The 21,529-nt window shown below is 41.2% G+C and overlaps 1 protein-coding gene across 1 annotated transcript in view; it reads left to right on the forward strand.

Annotated features, from left to right (window-relative positions):
* The window catches only part of TTC27 (tetratricopeptide repeat domain 27), a 626,083-nt gene that overhangs the window by 521,055 nt on the left and 83,499 nt on the right, over positions 1 to 21,529 (forward strand). The window contains exons 13-14 of the mRNA XM_077486426.1: positions 10,144 to 10,266; positions 10,785 to 11,012. Coding sequence (XP_077342552.1) covers positions 10,144 to 10,266; positions 10,785 to 11,012 — 351 coding nt within the window. The remainder of the gene's footprint in view (positions 1 to 10,143; positions 10,267 to 10,784; positions 11,013 to 21,529) is intronic.

The following is a 21,529-nucleotide window of genomic DNA, read 5'->3' on the forward strand; positions in this document are numbered from 1 at the left end:
ATAAGGTCGTGAAGCGCGTAGAGCTATCAATTTTTTTCCATTATTTCAATCATGGATCATCAAGATTTAATATGATCTAACCCATACCTAGAATAATTCATCACAGTAATTCTGTTATTTTACCCTCCTCTTTTTTGGTTCACTCCTTTCACTGGTTTCAGAGGAGTTCAGGAAGGTCACTCAGGCCACTCAAGCTTCAGTTGTATTATAACCGTTTTCTATATATATATATATATCAACTGCCATTTATATCTATATTATATATGAATGTCTATTGGATTGTGGATTATTATGTAATTTATGTTTAATTAATCATAAGTTTGTTGTGTAGAAGTTTGATGCCCAGAATGTTTCATAAGAGATTATACAATATAAATAATCATAACTTCCCAGTCTATTGACTCTTCCCAGTCTCTTGACTTTGCTGCTGTGTGCGTCATATAAAGTCCCACCTCTTTTTCCCCCTTTACAAACTAATGACAGGGATGGAGGCAGGTGCTTGGTGCTTTCTTTATTTAAAGTCCCAATACCCCTTTTCCTCGTTTTAACACCTCAGATGTCATATTTACACTAAAATGCAATAAAAAAAAAAAAATGTAATGTCATTTGAAAAAAAAAAGCCTCTTTAAGGGCTATGGGTGGAAGTGATGTTTTGACATCTCTTCTGCCCTGCAATGGTATGGAGATGGGTGAGGGCCATCTTCCCCTCACTCATCTCCATACCAAGCCAGGGAGAGGATCCGATTGCCTCCGTCGCTACCGACGGCTCTGGTAAGCAGCGGAGGGCCTCGGAGCATGGCGGGAGGGGTGGGCTCTCCTGCTGCCGGAAAAAGTGATCTCTCAGGAAATCCACCGCACTAACCAGTTTTATCTGAAAGCAGACCACCCGCTGAAGAAGAGGATACTGGGGTTATGGCAGCTAGCTGCTACCATAACAACGATACTCCTCTTCAAAGTATGGACATATAACGACGGCAGGTGGTCTGTAAGTGCTTAAGCAACCTCTGGAAGAACCCTAAAGTTCCACGGTACTCTGGTTGAGAAAGGCTGCTCTAGATTGTCTAGTAAGAATACACTTGTGTGGATCCCTGCTGCGCAAGCACACAAATCAAATATTTGGTCTCTAGTTGACACGGTGTTGTTAAAATGTCATGTGTATCCTGGATTATTTTCTTTCCTGGCTGGATGATGACTGTGATGTTAAAATGTTTGTGAAAATATGATCCAGACCTATACACTTCTAGCTGGATCATGACAGCCTGTTTTCTTTCAAGACTATGATCAAAGATATATAGACATTCCAAAAGGACTTTCACTATTATCAGCTTATATCTTTATGTGATGTGTGCCAGGACTTATTATCACTAAAATGTGTTCGTTCCCCAATAATATTTCAGATTTCTGATCGTTATCTGTACATACTAACATTTAACAGCTTTTACCATTCATGTATGCACAAAAAAATATATATTTTTTTTTTTTTTTTTACCATTGCTTCCTCTGTGTATACAAAGGTGATTTTTAAGTTGAGCATTATTTTTTCTTTTCCATGAAATTGACAATGCATCTACTACAGGTAGAATATTTTATTAAAAAAATATAGCAAAGTACAAACAATGCAGCATTCAAAATCCATACTGATGACCAATAGAGGAGTCACAGGCATAGGCCAATCTAACCATGTGGACAGCCAATACCAACTGGATTACATATATCGGAAAACAAATATTCCTTTTAAAAGAAAATCTCCATCAAGCTGGTAAAGAGAAAAAAACTTGTACAAGGCTAATATTGGAACAGTCACAAAGGAGCAGAAGAAAAGACATGTTGAGGGGGTGAAAGTGGAAAAGAGAAGGAGATGCGTAAAGGGTATAGGGAAGAGGAAAAGGCGGGTGGAAGCTGTAATAACCAAGGAATGACATGATCTCAATCAACAAAGACAGGGCTACAGTGCAAAAATGCCCAGTTACTTTTACGTCAGACATTAGTAGAACCCCAGGCAGACCAAAACTTAACAAACTTTTCTGGACAATCTCTAATTGCATAGGTAATTTATACATTGACAAACTTTATCAATAGCAGTATGCCAGGAGGTTAAAGTAGGAGGGTGGGGTGACTTACATTTGAGCAGAATTTCCCTATGGGCACAATAAACAGCATAGAAGATAGTTTACCATAACGACACAATTATACTGCATCTAAAATAACCAGAAGGGCTACTTAGGGTCTAATCCAAGGGTTGAGTCACTTCTTCTATTACGTTCAGCAACCATTGCCATCCAAAAGGACTGACTGGAGGGACAGAACTACACTATATGGAGAAAACTAGAGGAGTGGCAGTGTGTACAGGAGGGTTCAGCCAAATGAGGTATGGTGGCTAACTGTTGTGGGGTAAAATAGGCTTTATGAAGAAATTTTAGCTGTGTAAAGCAATCTTGAGTGGAAATCATAGTGGTGACGTATTGGCTCATGTAGGCATCCCAGACTTTCTAATCCAAGTTTGGGAAATCAACATGCCATTTCTGGTATGTGCGATTTGAGGTAGTAGCAAAGGCCAGGGAAAGTCTAAGTCATAAAGAGTATAACGGTTTCCCCATAATACTCTAGGTTTTGATGGGTCCGACTCAAGAGTGATAGGAGCAGGGAATTGCACCAGGACTGCGTTTCTCAACTGCAGGTACCTAAAAAAAAAAAAAATAATAATAATTATACTTAGTTTTAAGATCGAAAAACCCCAGCAACCACCCAGCCAACATCATATGCTTAAAGTGGTTGTAAACCCCTACATATACCCAGGGAAGTGACTGGCCTCAGGTGATACACAGAGATTAAACAAATCCTCCTACATAAGTTGTACCTGTCTCTGCAGCCATCTCTTCTCCACATCCATTCAAAGCGCTGAATTTATAAAGCTTGTCTTGTCAGGAAAGCTTATCTGAAGTGACTCCTGCTGATAACAGAGGAACAAAGCAGCAGTGCTCTTAATTGAGACAAGTACACACTATCAAAAGATATGCTTTTTTGTTCATATTTCATATCTGAGGTTTACAACCACTTTAAGGTACCCCATGTGCCGCTCACATTTACTTTTCAAATGAGGAAGGTTAGGATTGCCCCTCAGGTGTGTATGGGGAGAGGACGACAGGGGAGAACGGTATTTTACTCTAGCATTATGCCATACTAAAACAGTAGTTAATATTAAACTGGTGACAGCTGCATGAGACCTAAGTCCCCTAATTAGTAGATTACTAAGTGTACCATAGGAGCTCAGCAAAGTGGCTTCTAAGGTAACTGCTGGATTAGTCTTAGGCTGTGAAACTACCAATGGACCATCAACAGTACTGCCACCCAATAGTATAGCTTAAAATTTGGAACCACCCTGAGTTAAAGGGAGTTGTGTTGATTTTGCAAGGCAGGGTTAGAGAATAATTCTGTCCAATTTGTTAAAGAAGAATTTTTGTCAGGGAAACCATGTATTTCTAAGGTAGTAGAGAAAAAGCTATCCACCCAGCAAAGCGAAGTGTTTGTGACCGTTTTAGGATGGGAGGGGCTGATGGAAAGTTCAGACTTTCCTATAAATGTGAATATTATGTGACTGGGTATAATCAGCACCACATCCCAAGTAGAAAATGGATAACAGCAAATAACAGAATGTGGGAATTTAAACGGTGCTAAAATATCAGGAATCAACACACATAAGTTAGACATTTTATTGCATACAAAAGTGCTTTGTTTTTTTAAATCTCTCCAATCATCAGCATACATAGACAATTTGTCCTCTATCTCACCCACTTCAATACCTTTCACTAAGTCTGCAGCGTGGAGTTGGACGTCTAAGGCTCCGAGGCTGGAGTGAACAGTTCTAAGGAAAGGAAACAACCTTTCAATTCAAATTCCTCTAAACAGGGGAAAGGAGTCGAACAAGAAGTTGTTGGAATCGGTTAAAGCGTGTGCAATCAAAAAAGAAAGTTGGAGCTAAAGCCAGATTTACAGAGGCCAGTTTAGTAGCTAGACAGGTACTTCCATTCAACAGAACAAAAGCTTTTTTCAGCCTCTAAGGAAGCTACCGACCCTGGGCTGTCCGCAGCAGCCACAGCCAAATAGTTGAACAACCTGCGAATGTCAATATCCTTCCCTCTGCCCAGCATAAACCCAGATTGGTCTGCATGTACTAAATCTGAAATAATCGCATTCAAACAATGGGACAAGATTATCGTCATGATTTTGGTGTCAACATTCAAGCGCAAGATTGGCATATAAGTAGGACGGGCTACAGCAAGTGATGCTTTTAAAGTAAGAGCAGATATTGAATGACATCTGCTATACAGAGTTTATGTTACTTTGCTGAGTCAGTCCTTAAAGAATTTGTAAACCCAACATTTCTTATTCCTGATATGTGCCCGCTGTACCATGTATTTGTATGAAATGTATCCTGTTCTCTTTGTATTATTTTCTTTGTGTGAGATCCCTGTCAGTTCCTCTGCTTTCCTATTAAAAACTGACCACACTAAGCAGGGGAACATACAGTGGTCACTTCTCTAGCTATGCTCCAATGATCAGACTTGTCATGACACCCCCCCACCCCATATCCCACAGCACAGCCTGGGAAGCTCAGTGTGCTGTTGCTTCTCCTCCTCCAGCTCTTATGCAGCCAAGAACGGAGAATATGTGATCACTTATAAAAAAGGGAAAATAATATTTAAAATGTTTTGTTTTATATCTATACACACATTTTTTACTGTTAATTTCTATTTGAAACTAAATGGATTGTTTTACAAGGTGAGGGTTTACAATCACTATAATACAGGTTCATTTTAAAATGGCAACTTTCCTTTTGTGAAATAGTATTGAGACTTGAATATGTTTTGTGTTGTATTTTCATATTGTAAATGCATATGTTATTAAAAAAAAAAGTGCATGGAACAAACAGGAGGAAAGTACTTTCTGACAGTAAATAAAAACTAAATTATATGTGCAGTATTTGTCCTGTAATATCATATGAATTTTTATATGATTTAACAGCTTTGTGCTAATTTCTTAAAAACCCTTGTTCAGGTGGCTGAAACTTGGGGATGGCACACTGCATTTTTCCTGCATGCTAGTAGTTTTTCATGCAGTATTCATTTTTTTTTTCATTACATATATACACATACATCACTGTTACTGTAAATGATTACCTTTCTATTCCTTTATTTACACATACTGCCTTAAAATCCCATGAATATCTACTGTTGTAATTATGTGTGGTAGGATATGGAACGTGTATACAGTATATTTTGCAGGTAGTATTTGCATGATACACTTGGACAGTGTAGCCATACAGATCATAGTGAGAAGTGGCTAAAACAATCCAAAATACCCTACTCTACTCAGTTCATAGTACAGTAAATCCTGTTCATCATTTCAGAACCATGGATGGAGCCGTACAAATCATTGTTTTATGCCCTTTGGCCAGATGCACATTTTAGCGTAATTTGCATGGTTAGGCTATCCTGTGTGGAGCCATACTCCATAGAAGCCATGGTTTCCATACTCTGCACTAAAGATGCCTAAATTGTTTGAAATAGCCATATGTAGGTTGAAATAAAGGGCTCTGTAATATTAGGCTAGATTTGCATTATAAAATAGTGGTTCTGGAAGCGCTTTTGGTAAAAAGGGGATAATTCAGTAATTTACATAGCCCTGCCCACCATCCTGAAATTAGGAATATTCTTTTTTTGTGATATATGATGGAATGAGACCTGTGAATACTTTTTTGTTTTAAGAAGGCATTACTGTGCTACACACTGAGAGTGGGAAGTTTTATGCATTTAGTCTCCTCTCGCCATTACCTGCATGGTTATATTGCTTTGTTGGATCCCAGCCCTACTCCATAGAAGCCATGGTTTCCATACCCTACATTGATGATGGCCAAATAGTCTGAAACAGCTGTATGCAGGTATGAATAAATGTCTTGGTAATATTAGGCTTTGCTTGCATTATACACCAGCAGTTCAGAGTTGCATTGATCCACCCACTGTCAAGAAATGGAAATAATCCTCCTATTTTTGGGATGTATTTTGGAATGAGACGGGGATACTTTGTTTTAGGAAGCTTTACTGTGCTACACACGATACACTTGCTTATAATCCAAAACTCAGGTTAAAATTACCTCCTAATCTTTACTCTACTCTACCTATATTTATAGGTACCTATATATATATGCACCTACATGGCCACCACAAAACAGGACTGTCTCAAGAAAAAAGGGTCTCCTGCCAATTATGCCTTGTTTAACCAGTTGCCGACCGCCGCACGCCGATGTACGTCGGTACAATGGCACGGGCAGGCATAAGGACATACATGTACGTCCCTTGCCTCCCGCGGGTCGGGGGCCCGATCGGGCCCCCGCCCGGTGCCTGCGGCGGTCGGTTTTCGTCCGGGAGCGATCCGGGACGAGGGGGCGGCCATTCATTCATGGCCACCCCCTCGCGATCGCTCCCGACGAATAGAAATCCCCGGTGACATCACTTCCTCTCCTGTAATGTAAACACAGGAGAGGAAGTGATGTATTCTCTCCTCCGTGTCGGTATTTTTCGTTCCGACACGGAGGAGAGCGGATCGGTGAGTTGCACCAACACTCTACACACACAGTAGAACATGCCAGGCACACTCACACCCCCCCTTTACCCCCCGATCACCCCCCCAATTACCCCTGCCCCCCAGTCACAGTGACACCAATGTCATTTTTTTTTTTTTTTTTTTTTTTGCATTGGTGTCATTTGTGACTGTAATAACTGTTAGGGCAGTTAGGGTTAGCCCCCTTTAGTTCGAATGTACCCCCCTAACCCCCCCAATAAAGGTTTAACCCCGTGATCACCCCCGTCGCCAGTGTCACTAAGGCTGGGTTCACATTGCAGCGGTTTATGAGAACGAATGTGATTCGCACCGCACTGCAGTGCAAATCACATCCGATCTCTGTGCGATTCGAGTTCAGCCATTCGCCGCACCCGCCACACCCGCCGCACCCGCCGCAAATTCGCACGGGACCCTTTTTTTGGCCCGCAGCAGAATCGGATCGCATGGGTGTTCACACCATGCGATCCGAGTTTGCAGATCGCACTGCGATATGCGAACTGATCTGGGGGTGTCAGTAACATTTCACTGACACTCCCAGCAGTTTGCATAGGGCAGTGTGAACTGCCGCCGGGAGGCATGCGATGCGGGAACCCGCCGCGGATTTGCGGCGTTTCCGCATCGCTCCAGTGTGAACCCAGCCTAATAAGCGATAATTTTTCTGATCGCCGTATTAGTGTCACAGGTGACGCTAGTTAGGCAGGTAGGTATTTAGGTTCGCCGCAGCTTTTTATAGCGCCAGGGACCCCCATATACTACCGCATAAAGCCCCCTGATTGCCCCCTAGTTAACCCTTTCACCAGTGATCACCATATAACTGTTACAGGTGACGCTGGTTGGTTAGTTATTTTTTTATAGTTTCAGGGCACCCGTCATTTATTACCTAATAAAGGTTTAACCCCCTGATCACCCGGCGGGTGTCATTTGTGACTAATAACTGTTAGGGCAGTTAGGGTTAGCCCCCTTTAGTTCTAAGGTACCCCCCTAACCCCCCCAATAAAGGTTTAACCCCGTGATCACCCCCCGTCGCCAGTGTCACTAAGGCTGGGTTCACATTGCAGCGGTTTATGAGAACGGATGTGATTCGCACCGCACTGCAGTGCAAATCACATCCGATCTCTGTGCGATTCGAGTTCAGCCATTCGCCGCACCCGCCGCAAATTCGCACGGGACCCTTTTTTTGGCCCGCAGCAGAATCGGATCGCATGGGTGTTCACACCATGCGATCCGAGTTTGCAGATCGCACTGCGATATGCGAACTGATCTGGGGGTGTCAGTAACATTTCACTGACACTCCCAGCAGTACGCATAGGGCAGTGTGAACTGCCGCCGGGAGGCATGCGATGCGGGAACCCGCCGCGCATTCGTGGCGTTCCCACATCGCTCCAGTGTGAACCCAGCCTAATAAGCGATCGTTTTTCTGATCGCTGTATTAGTGTCACAGGTGACGCTAGTTAGGCAGGTAGGTATTTAGGTTCGCTGCAGCTTTTTATAGCGCCAGGGACCCCCATATACTACCGCATAAAGCCCCCTAATTGCCCCCTAGTTAACCCTTTCACCAGTGATCACCATATAACTGTTACAGGTGACGCTGGTTGGTTAGTTATTTTTTTATAGTTTCAGGGCACCCGCCATTTATTACCTAGTCTCACTAGTGTACCCCTAAATTTAGGGGTGTCTACTTTCCAAAATGGGGTCATTTGGGGGGGGTTTGTGCCATCTTGGCATTTTATGGCCTTCAAAACTGTAACGCCCTTAGAAAGCCTGAAGGCGGTGCTTGGTTTTCGGGGCCCCGTACGCGGCTAGGCTCCCAAAAAGTCCCACATATGTGGTATCCCCGTACTCAGGAGAAGCAGCAGAATTTATTTTGGGGTGTCATTTCACATATGCCCATGGCATGCGTGAGCAATATATCATTTAGTGACAACTTTGTGAAAAAAATAAAAAATAAATAAAAAGTTTGTAATTTTCCCGCAACTTGTGGCAAAATATAAAATATTCCATGGACTCAACATGCCTCTCAGCAAATAGCTTGGGGTGTCTACTTTCTAAAATGGGGTCATTTGTGGGGGTTTTGTGCCATCTTGGCATTTTATGGCCTTCAAAACTGTAATAGGTAGTGAGAAGTGAACTCAAAAATTTACGCCCTTAGAAAGCCTGAAGGCGGTGCTTGGTTTTCGGGGCCCCGTACGCGGCTAGGCTCCCAAAAAGTCCCACATATGTGGTATCCCCGTACTCAGGAGAAGCAGCAGAATTTATTTTGGGGTGTCATTTCACATATGCCCATGGCATGCATGAGCAATATATCATTTAGTGACAACTTTGTTAAAAAAAAAAAAAAAAAAAAAAAGTTTGTAATTTTCCCGCAACTTGTGGCAAAATATAAAATATTCCATGAACTCAACATGCCTCTCAGCAAATAGCTTGGGGTGTCTACTTTCTAAAATGGGGTCATTTGTGGGGGTTTTGTGCCATCTTGGCATTTTATGGCCTTCAAAACTGTAATAGGTAGTGAGAAGTGAACTCAAAAATTTACGCCCTTAGAAAGCCTGAAGGCGGTGCTTGGTTTTCGGGGCCCCGTACGCGGCTAGGCTCCCAAAAAGTCCCACATATGTGGTATCCCCATACTCAGGAGAAGCAGCAGAATTTATTTTGGGGTGTCATTTCACATACGCCCATAGCATGTGTGAGCAATATATCATTTAGTGACAACTTTGTGTAAAAAAAAAAAAAAATTTTTTTTTTTGTCATTATTCAATCGCTTGAGGCAAAAAAATAAAATATTCAATGGGCTCAACATGCCTCTTATCAATTTCCTTAGGGGGTCTACTTTCCAAAATTGGGTCATTTGGGGGGGTTTTGTACTGCCCTGCCATTTTAGCACCTCAAGAAATGAGATAGGCAGTCGTAAACTAAAAGCTGCGTAAATTCCAGAAAACGTACCTTAGTTTGTAGATGTGACAACTTTTGCGCAAACCAATAAATATACAATTATTGACTTTTTTTTTACCAAAGACATGTGGCTGAATACATTTTGGCCTAAATGTATGACTAAAATTGAGTTTATTGGATTTTTCTAATAACAAAAAGTAGAAAATATCATTTTTTTTCAAAATTTGCGGTCTTTTTACGTTTATATCGCAAAAAATAAAAATCGCAGAGGCAATCAAATACCATCAAAAGAAAGCTCTATTTGTGGGAAGAAAAGGACGCAAATTTTGTTTGGGTACAACATTGCATGTCCGCGCAATTACCAGTTAAAGCAGCGCAGTGCCAAAGTGTAAAAAGACCTCTGGTCATTTACCAGCAAAATGGTCCGGTCTGAAAGTGGTTAATAAAGCTTGGATGTGTTTGAACTTGTTCTGTAGTTCAAAAGAAAATAGATGGCAGGCACATTGCAGGATATAAGGAACCATTGAGAAGAATTTTTAATACTGCCTTCAATGTTTTGCTTTTTTTTTTTTTTTTTTTGCTGTTATATACTGATAACCAATCTGTTATATAATAATAATTATATTTTCTTTGTAGCGGCAGCTTGCCAGCTTATTGTTCGAACTTGGATGTACAAGCTCAGCTCTTCAGATATTTGAAAAGCTAGAAATGTGGGAAGATGTTGTTATTTGCTATGAACGAACAGGACAGCATGGGAAGGTGAATACACCAATTACTATGAAAATGTGATTGTTTTCAGAAGTTATTGCATGTGTTATTTTTCATTATCCTAACTATCTTTACGAATAACTTCTGTTATGTAGGAAACCAGCTGGTGATCTATAGAGTTGAACTGAATGCAAACTTGCTAATTATGTATAATGCACTTCTTATGTAGCAGTTTCACACCGATGGTGCTTAGATAGTCACTATTTTTAAAGCTTCAATATAAAATTGAGAATTCTAAACAATGCAAATTTTTTTATTAGTCTAGTCTATTTTTTTTTAAATTTGCCTATGACACACAAAATCAGAAAAAATAAATTGCTTCCCAGATGGTCTTTAGTAGTTATTTCCAAAGCAGTCATTTGTTTTCGGACTCCATACATGTTTCCTCTAGTGGTCATGACTATACACATAAAGTAGGATCATAAAAATATGACTTTGCAAACACATACAAAAATATCTTAGACACTTTCATCAGTCCTTTGCTGAATTTTGACCCATGTTGTATTCAGGCGGAGCAGATTCTGCGAAAAGAATTAGAGAAAGAGGAGACCTCACACCTTTACTGTCTTCTTGGAGATGTACTACGGGATCATCAGTATTACGATAGAGCCTGGGAGCTTTCGAAACACCGCAGTGCCCGTGCCCAGCGATCAAAAGGTCTTCTTCATCTACGGAATCAGGAGTTGGAGCAGTGTGTAGAGTGCTTTGAAAAGTCTGTAAAGATCAATCCAATGCAGGTGAGAAAATTAATGTGCATGTTATAATAGAGCATATCTTAAATGAGCTGAGTCTGAAGTGATTTTTTTTTTTTTTTTTTGTATATGTTTTTCAAGTGCGTGTTATTAACGATCTACAGCTTTATGCATTTTTGTTATATTGTTAAATAATAATTAGTGCATTTGGAAAGCAAGAACATTAGATGGCTTTCAGCCTGCACTTACCATGCATGTTAGTCATACTCATAAAATACCTTATTGCATTTAGAATGACCTTTTTGTTTACTGATGCTAAAAAATCATTGACAGATCTATTTGTGATGGAAATTCTGCTGATAGGAAGTACTTCCTATCACCAGAATTTTTTTCCCAAATAAATCTGTCAGGGATATTTCAACATCGGTAAATAAAATGTCATTCCATATGCAATGAGCTTTTATGAATAGCAGTGTCTGTACAGATTTTGCTCATGCTAATGCAAATTATTTATGAGTTTAAAAAAATACATTGAAAATGTAAACCTATGGTAGAAAAACAAATCGCATTCCCCAAATATTTTTACCTCCTTCCTACTGGTCATTGTAGAAAGATGACTGGGGAATACGGTTATTCTCAGTGGATGTTTAAAAAAAATCCCTAGTTTGGTTGGTGTCTGTAATCCCACTGTCATTGAATAGTGGAAATTATAAGTTAAAGGACTGTGGGATAACAACAGTGATCACAATTGTAACCTGTACTAGTGTTTATGTTTGAGAGCCTGCCCCTTTCCCTCACAACAGAGGAAGAGGAAAAGTAAGGAATGCAGTCTGATTGAATGCTAAGAAGAGAGAGGCTATAGCAGAGTAGCAAAATGCCACTGATCACAAGTATTGTGGCATTATTTGGGAAGGCGGGCTAATAAAGTGCTAGTGACTACTAATGATAATGGAGGGGTGTTTTTCTTTTCTTTTTTTTTTTTGTTTAACTACAATGCCACTGACCACTAATGATTTTGGGATTGTTTTTGGGTACCACTGTCCTCCAATCATTATGAGATTGTTTCAGGGGTTTTAAAGTGATTGTAATATCTAGGTATTTTTTACCTTAATGCTTGCCCTGTAAGAAACACCCCACTAATGCTCTATCGATCCAGGGCTGTACCTGGCTGCAGCTCTTCTCTGCCCTTTTTTTCTTCTTTCATGGGCTACAAGGAGAGCAACAGTACAATTTCCTTTAGATTTACCAAAACTATGAATTAGGAGGACCCATCTATCTATACATTCACAATGTACCTAATCAGGCAGGCCCTTACAATACATCAGAGGTGTCCTACCCGTGGCCCCAGAGATTTTAGCATGTGGCACAGGCCCATCTGGAGGGACGCCAGGGATGCCGTGCAAACATGGCAGCCTACATTGACAAGACAGGCAAATGCATGCCTGGATTGATGCCGTGCAAACATAGTTGATGGGTGCAGGGTGTGTGTGCTAATGAGGTCAGCTGGTGAACTCCATCCTTTGTCCTACTGGTCTTTATGTCCTAAATCTACATACCAGGAAGTCGTTAATATTTTTATGGAACACATCAGTGGCTGAAGTAAGGCCTTGTGCTAAAAAACATAGAAAGCTTTTATTTTTCTGCAACCGAGGTACAGTAATGGTATATTGGTACATAGGGGAGCTGGAATTTTGGAAAAAAGTGGTGAACTTAGCTTTTAAAAACATTGTATACAACCCGACAACTAGCATTTCTAGAAAGATGCCGGTGTTGCGCCAGAATCTGAGACCCGTCAGAGGAGGTAAGGGAAGTGACGTCTGTCACCTGCGCATGCGTACACCCACTATCAGGTTGCCTAATCTGATAGAACACCTTCAGTCAGATGAGGACAGTGAACCTCTTACAACACCCAGCTACTTCTTGAATTTAACAGTAATTTTAGCAATAAGGTGAGCGTATATACATAAATATAGTATGTTGCCATCTGTGATGCTGTTAATTTTTGAAAGCCTAAAGGTTTAGCACTGAGCAGTGCGGGGTGTACCTGCATGGCCTCTACTACTTTGCTACTGCTTGTGTCCAGGTTCTTTCAAAATTTAACATCAAATCACCATCACAAATGTCAATATACAGTGCATCCAGAAAGTATTCACAGCGCTTCATTTTTTCCACATTTTGTTACGTTACAAACTGATTACAAAATGGATAAAATGTATTATTTTCCTCAAAATTCTACAAACAATACCCCACAATGCCAACATGAAAGAAGTTTGTTTGAAATCTTTGCAAATTTATTAATAATAACAAACTAAAAAAATTGCATGTTCGTAACTATTCACAGCCTTTGCTCAATACTTTTTTTTTTTTTAAGCGCATTTGGCACCAATTACAGCCTTAAGTTGTTTGAATAATGATGCTACAAGCTTGGCACACCTATTTTTGGGCAGTTTCTCCCATTCTTCTTTGCAGGACCTCTTAAGCTCCATCAGGTTGGATGGGGAGCGTCGGTGCACAGCCATTTTCAGATCTCTCCAGAGATGTTCAATTGAGTTCAAGTCTGGGCTCTGGCTGCGCCATTCAAGGAAGTTCACAGAGCTGTCCCATAGCCACTCCTTTCTTATGTTGGCTGTGTGCTTAGGGTCATCGTCCTGTTGGAAGATGAACCTTTGCCCTAGTCTGAGGTCCAGATCGCTCTGGAGCAGGTTTTCATCAAGGATGTCTCTGTACATTGCTGCATTCATCTTTCCCTCGATCCTGACTAGTCTCCCAGTTCTTTCTGCTGAAAAACATCCCCATAGCATGATGTTGCCAACCATGCTTCACTGTAGGGATGGTATTGGCCAGGTGATGAGCGATGCCTGGTTTCCTCCAGAGATGACGTTCGCCATTCAGGCCAAAGAGTTCTTTGTTTCATCAAACCAGAGAATTTAGTTTCTCATGGTTTTGAGAGTCCTTCGGGGCCTTTTGACAAACTCCAGGCAGGCTGTCATATGCCTTTTACTGTGGAGCGGTTTCCGTCTAGCCACTCTACCATACATGCCTGATTGGTGGTGTGCTGCAGAGATGGTTGTTCTTGGAAGGTTCTCCTGTCTTCTCAGAGAAACGCTGGAGCTCTGTCAGAGTGACCATTGGGTTCTTGGTCACCTCCCTGACTAAGGTCCTTCTCCCCTGATTGCTCAGTTTGGCCAGGCAGCCCCCTCTAGGAAGCATCTTAGTGGTTCCAAACTTCTTCCATTTACGGATGATGGATACCACTGTGCTTATTGGGACCTTCAATGCTGCAGAAATCTTTCTGTACCATTCCCCAGATCTGTGCCTCAATACAATCTTGTCTAAGGTGTCTACAGACAATTCCTTGGACTTTATGGCTTGATGCGTGCTCTGATGTGCACTGTTAACTGTGGGACCTTATCTAGACCGATGTGTACCTTTACAAATCATGTCTGATCAACTGAATTTACCACAGGTGGACTCCAATCCAGTTGTAGAATCATCTTAAGAATGATTAGTGAAAACAGGATGTCCCCCCTCCCCGCAATTTTGAGTGTCATGGTAAAGTCTGTGAATACTTGTGTACATGTGATTTCTTTTGTTTTTTATGTTTAATACATTTGCAAAGATTTTAAACAAACTTATTTTATGTTGTCCTTATGGGGTATTGTTTGTAGAGTTTTGAGGAAAATAATCTAAATCCATTTTGTAATAAGAATGTAACATAACAAAAATGTGGAAAAAGTGCAGCGCTGTGAATACTTTGCGTATGAACTGTACTATATTTATATACGCTCACTTTATTACTAAATTACTCTTAAATTCAAGATATAGCTGGGTGTACTAAGATCTTCGCTGCAACCGCCTTCTGACTACGGATTTCTGTCATATTAGGCAACCTGGTAGTGGGTATACGCATGCGCTGGTGACGGAACGTCACTTGCATTACCTAAACTGACGTGCCACCCCATCCCACAAACATTGACTGTGTCAGTTGTAGTTTGATACAGACGGAGATATGCAATATTTCTTTCTTTGAAAAAAAAAAAGCTAAAATCTTTATTTGAAATATGGCAAATATGAATTTGGCCAATTTAGTATACCGTATCTTTTTAAAGAGGAGCTCCAGTCTCCCCTCAAAAATTAAAAGTCAGCAGCTATATATAGCTGCTTTTAATATAAGGACACTTACCCAATTCTTCAATTGCCTCCAGGTGCAGGCATCGGAATCTTCACCAAGACTACATTCACACATGATCCTGGGCGGAATTGCCTTGATCCCACCCTACTATTTGAAATGACTACAAAATACGGGCCACATTTGCGATGCCATTACTTCTAATGGCACCCCAATCGCGCTGCGATTTTGCCATGATTACCACACGGTAAATCACAACACAGTCCGCTGTCGCCCAAAATGTTCAGAATTGGAGAGTGGGTACCTGTCACAAAAATATTATGCCAAATGTAAAAGAGGAAAGGGGGCAGGAGGAAGAGCAGAACTTTCCCTTTTGGGTTAAGTTCCACTTTATTGTTATCACTGATTGGCCAGATGAAAATAATGTAGTGAAGAATGTTATAAATGTTTATTGGAGAATAAGGAAAAATAGGTGTTGCTTGAGCAAGCAAAGGTCAAGTGTATCCAGAAAGTGAATGTGGTTTTATACATGCAACAAATGTTGTGATGGCAAGCACTCATGAAAAGCAGCCAGACAGATGAACAGACTCTCCTAGTATGTACTTGTTTTTTTCTAACAGGGACACACCTGCCTGTTGATTGTACTGAGAGCAGCTCCTAAGAGATGGTCTTGGATGGCATCCATGTATGCCACAACCATTTAAGAGGGTAAAAATCCAACTAGGGAAGAAACTATGACAATATTTAAAGCGGAGTGCCACCCAAAAATGGAACTTCCGCTTTAAGGAAGGTAACCCCCTGATATAACATATTTGGCATGTCATTTTTTTGGGGGGGGGTCCCAGCTCCCACTTCCTCCCGGTGCAGCACTGCACCGGAAGGGAGATCACCTCTCCCCCCTCCTTCTCGGCAATCATCTGGGACACTTCACAGGTCCCAGCTGATAACCTGACCAGACGCGGGGCACGGCTTGCGCATGCGCAGTGGGTGCCTGGCTGTGAAGCCACAGCCAGATGCCCACACTTACAATGCCAGCGCCGCAGAGAAGAGGGGGAGACGAGTGGGGCTTCGCTCCCCCGCATCGCTGGACCCTGAGACAAGTAAGTGTATGATTATTAAAAGTCAGCAGCTGCAGTATTTGTAGCTGCTGACTTTTAATTTTTTTATTTATTTTTTTAACAGAACTCCGCTTTAAGAAGAGTCAGAATAAGCTTTCTAAGTGTGCAATATATTGACTTATTTTTAAGTTTGGATCCCAGTAAGAATTACAATCTATATAAAGAAATCTGTTCAAATAGAATTAAGTCAAGTAAAAGTTTACACAGCTTGCATTTTCATTCTGTATATTCCATTACACAAATGAGATTTAGAAGACCGTAATGTATGTTTGCAATAACGCACCCTAATGCTAGAAAATGAAGCCGCAATGAGCCTATGATATGTGTTAAACTCTTCCGGTGGCCCTGTACACTGGGTCTTAAAGCAGAGTCCCAGCCACTTGTGAAAAAAATAAGTCAGCAGCTACAAAAACTGTAAATGCCGACTTTTAAAAAATGGCCACTCACCTGTCCCATGATCCAGCGCTGTGCTCACCTCAGTCAGTCTCACCTGTTGTCTTTGGTCCCCGGCGCCGGCATCTTCACTATGGGCACCCGGCTGTGACAGCTTGCTTCACAGTCGAGTGCCCACTGTGCATTGTGAGTGGTGGATGCAGTCTTCTGGGACCTGTCAGTGTCCCAGAAGACTGCAGGGGGAAGGGAGGGAGGAGAATGAGGCTCCTCAAAAGTGCCAATTGTTCAAGAGGAGCTGGGGGCAAGTCCTTAAAGCAAAACTTCCCCTTTTGGGTGGAGCTAATGCTGAATGGTGGGGGCGAACTAACCAAGCATGTTCTCTGCACCAACAGAGCCACTCTCCCTGCCATGGCACATATGCGTCAAGTGGTCAGCAAGAGGTTAGGGAGAGCAAGGCATAGTAATTTCTTCCAAAACCTTCTATGCCACAACAGAAACAAAAGTACAATAAAAGTATGGCAATGTAAAATATGTAATGAAAGAAAGTAGTCAGTTGAAAATATAATTTACTTTATAGAAACAATGGCAAAAAATGGTTTGTTTATATAAATAATGTAAATAATTCTGTGTTAAGTCATTAAAAGAGAAGTATGGGTTTCTTTATTTTTTTGATTTATACTTACCTAGGTGGATGTAGCACCGGTCCCCCAGCGCCTCTGCACTGAAAACCGACCGATCAACCACCGCTGATCACTCGGTTTTCACAGCTCCATGAGCAGAGAGCTGCAGACTGTAAGTCACTTCTCACTTCAGGCTCATTGGAGCACTGAGCTGTGGAGGGGGCAGAGTGGGCCAGCTCTGGCTCAGTAGATCGCTGAGAGGCTGAGACAGGTGTCAGTTCAGGCACCTGGCAGATCCAGACTTCCATTGTCTGGATGATGCTGTGCCTGGACTGATATCCATGATGTCAGTAGAGAGTGAACTTCAGTCCGCTCTCTGCTGAAAACGGGTCACAGGAGTGCAAAATGAATTGCATTCCTTGATCCATAGGAGAATTCCAGCCAAATGACCTTTGGCTGAACTTCTTTAACCACTTGCCGACCAGCTGCCATCATTAGTAGCTATACGGCAGCTTGCGTGATCGGTATGGCAGGTGTGCGCACGCCGCCGGAGGTTTGCACACACACCCGCTGTACAGCAGGGGTGCCAATGCTCGTAGCTGATGGTCGCGATGCCCGCCGCCCACGAGCGATCACTAGCATGAGGGACAGAACACGGAAGTGTGTGTGTAAACACACAAATCCCTGTTCTGTTCTAAGAGGAGTGACAGATCGTGTGTGTTCCTATTAGCTAGGAACCACAATCCGTCACTTCCTCTAGTCAGTCCCCTCCCCCTTCAGTTATAATCACCTCCCAGGGAACACAGTTAACTCCTTGATTGCCCCCTAGTGTTAACCCCTTCACTGACAGTCACATTTTTACAGTAATCAATGCATTTTTATAGGACCGATCGCTGTATAAATGGCAATGGTCCCAAAAATGTGTCAGAATTGTTCATGTGTCCGCCATAATGTCGCAGTCGCGATAAAAATTGCAGATCGCCGCCATTATTAGTAAAAAATTCGAAAAATGCTATAAATCTATCCCTTATTTTACACTATAACTTTTGCACTTTTATAACTTTTACATATCATCCTAAACTGAGAAAAAAATTTGCTTTAAAAAAAAAAAAAAGGGATATTATAGCAAAAAGTACAAAATATGTTTTTTTTGTTCATAGCACAAAAAATAAAAACCGCAGAGATGATCAGATACCACCAAAAGAAAGCTCTATTTGTGGGGGAAAAAAAGGACATCAATTTTGTTTGGGTACAGCATTGCACGACTGCGCAATTGTCAGCTAAAGCGGCACAGTGCCGAATCGCAAAAAATGGCCCGCTCATTCAGCAGTCAAATCTTCCGGGGCTGAAGTGGTTAAGGCAGCCCAAATTATTTGATTGGGCTGCCAACATGCCAAAACTAGACTATGAAAATCAAACTCAAATAGGTTATAAAAATCAGGCTCAAACAAAATCAAAGTAGACTTCAGGGGTTCTCAAGCATTCTCTTCTGAATTGAGGTGTTATAAATTGGTTAGACTCTTGCATGGAGCGTGGTAAAGAGCATATCTAATGCACCCGTTCCACACATTGAGAATTTTTTGTGGCTGTCAGAATACTTTAGAGTTGTTGACGTAAGCATTGAAGTTGATTGAACAATTTGATTCTGAATCTGCCTAGCATTGGTCAAGTCCACAAGATGCATTATATCTCCTGTGCTGTTGTAGCCCTGACAGCATTATGGAGAGTGGGGGTGCGTAAATTTGGTTGGTACCATATACCAACAAGTGGTGGCAGATTCTGTTAAAATTATATTACTAGAACAAGAGGCAGCTGTTGACCAGATTTGGTGCCAAACCTCTTCAGAACTGGCAACTCCATGGTTAGTTGGAAATATAAGCGTGGGTTGTATGGGTGGCTAAAAGGTTAGTAGTGAGTAGATATTAGTAATTTGTTTGGGTGAAAGTGGTGTGTGGCAACAGGCACTATGCTACTTTAACTGATGATTGCACGGTCATGCAACACAGCATGCAAGTGAAATTATCTTTTTTTTTCCCCACAAATAAAGCTTTCTTTTGGTGGAATATAATCACCACTGGGGGTCTTTTTTTTTTTATGATATAAACAAAAAAAAGACCGTCTTTTTGAAAAAAAATACTTTGTATTATTAAATATATCCAATACAAAAATCTAATTTCTTTATAACTTTAGACCAAAATGTATTCTGCTACATGTCTTTGGTTAAAAAAATAAAAATAAATCTTAATGTATATTGGTTTGTGCAAAAGTTATAGCATCTACAAACTATAGTGTGTGTGTGTATGTATGTGTGTATATATATATATATATATATATATTGGAATTTATGCAGCTATGACATTATACTGGTAATGGTGGTGATTACTTCTAGTGGGACTGTGATAGTGTGGCATGCTAGCGCTGATGCTGGCTGGGTGGTACACTAACTGAAACTGACATCACTAGCGACACTTGTTCAGTGATTAGTGTGAATACTGTACACTGTCACTTTAATAATCACTGACTGGGAAGGAGCTGACATCTAGGGGCAATCAAAGAGTTAACTGTGTGCCTAACAATGTGTAATGTGTGTGGCATTTGCTGCTTTTATTTTACTGTCTGTTTTTTCTCCCGGCTTTGCAGTTAGAAGAAATAGACAGATTGCTATTCACAGAACATAGAGTTCTGTGTTTTTGCAAAAACAAACCTCTTTGATTGGCCGCAGCCGATCAGCTGACTTCAGGTGCCAAACTCTTGCTGTAATCAACTCAGAAGAAAGGCAGCAATATACAGGTATGTCGCCGGCCTGGGGCTGCCGCCCGTTCACAGTACAACTATCGTGGGTGGGCGGCAAGAGGCTAAATTTGTTAGGTGAGCACTGGTGGAATGTGCTTGGGCACTTAAAATTATTGCAAAGTTATTGCTTTTTTTTTTCTTGAAAAATAACAAACATGTTATACTTACCTGCCCTGTGTAATGGTTTTGAACAGACCAGCCCTTTCTCTCTCCTGATTGGCTAACTGACTTTGATTTACAGCAGCGGTTGTCAATGGCGCCTGGATGGGCAAGACACTCGTGGACATCGCTGGACAGAGATGGGGCTCAGATAAGTATTAGGGGGGGCTACTCCACCCAGAAAGCTTTTTACCTTAATACATAGACTGCATTAGGATAAAAAAAGTCTGCCTTTACAATCCCTTTAAGGCCTGGAATAAAAATCAGAATTCCCAAAAGTGGTAGAGGTAGATGGGTGAAATACGTTTGCTTTAATATTTAGTGAAAGTTGCAACGACCGCCATTGTATTCTCTAGGGTCTTTGCTAAAAAAAAACATATATAATGTTTGGGAGTTCTATGTAATTTTCTAGCAAAAAAATAGGAATTTTACATGTAGGAGAGAAATGTCAGAATTGGCCTGGGCGCGAAGTGGTTAAAGCCCAAATACATTTTAATAAATAGTTTGAAACTTCCTGAAGAAGCCACGTGGGAGGGTGGTGATATGAGTGGAGGCAGAGCCAAATGGTTTGTGATCATCAGTTGGAGCATGTGAGATATTGCTGGAATACATGGTTTTACTGCATTATGTGCCTACTTTTTATGAATAAAATATGAGTGCATTTCCTTAAAGGGGTTGAAAACTCTTGTGTTTTTTCACCTTAATGCATCCTATGCATTAAGGTGAAAAAACTTCTGTCACTGATCAGAACCCCAGATGAAAAGAGGGAATAGGAATCAGTTATGTCTGAAAAAGATATAAAATTCACCTTAATGGAGACACTATAACCTAATGTGGAGGTTTTTCCACTGTAGAAGGGTCACCCTAATAGATTTTAACCACTTCAATACATTGCACTTTCGCACCTTCCTGGCCAGGCCAATTTTCAGCTTTCAGCGCTGTCACTTTTTAAATGATAATTGCGCGGTCATGCTACACTACCCAAACTACATTTTTATCATTTTGTTCCCACAAATAGAGCTTTCTTTTGGTGGTATTTGATCACCTCTGCATTTTTTATTTTGCTAAACTAATAAAAAGACATAAAATTTTGAAAAAAAGTTTTTCTTTGTTTTTGTTATAAAATTTTGTAAATAAGTAAGTTTTCTCCTTCACTGATGACACTAATACACTGATGGGCACTGATGAGCTGCACTGATGGGCACTGATAAGGCAGCACCGATGAGATGGCACTGATGAGGCGGCACTGACAATGGGCACAGATAGGCGGCACTGATAAATGGCATTGATAGGCACCGATGGGCACTCATAGGTGGCACTGGTGGACACTGATAGGCGACACCGTTGGGC

This window comes from Lithobates pipiens, unplaced genomic scaffold (genome assembly GCF_037356315.1).
Source record: "Lithobates pipiens isolate NorthernLeopardFrog02 unplaced genomic scaffold, aLitPip1_a1.2 Scaffold_18, whole genome shotgun sequence".
NCBI lineage: Eukaryota > Metazoa > Chordata > Amphibia > Anura > Ranidae > Lithobates > Lithobates pipiens.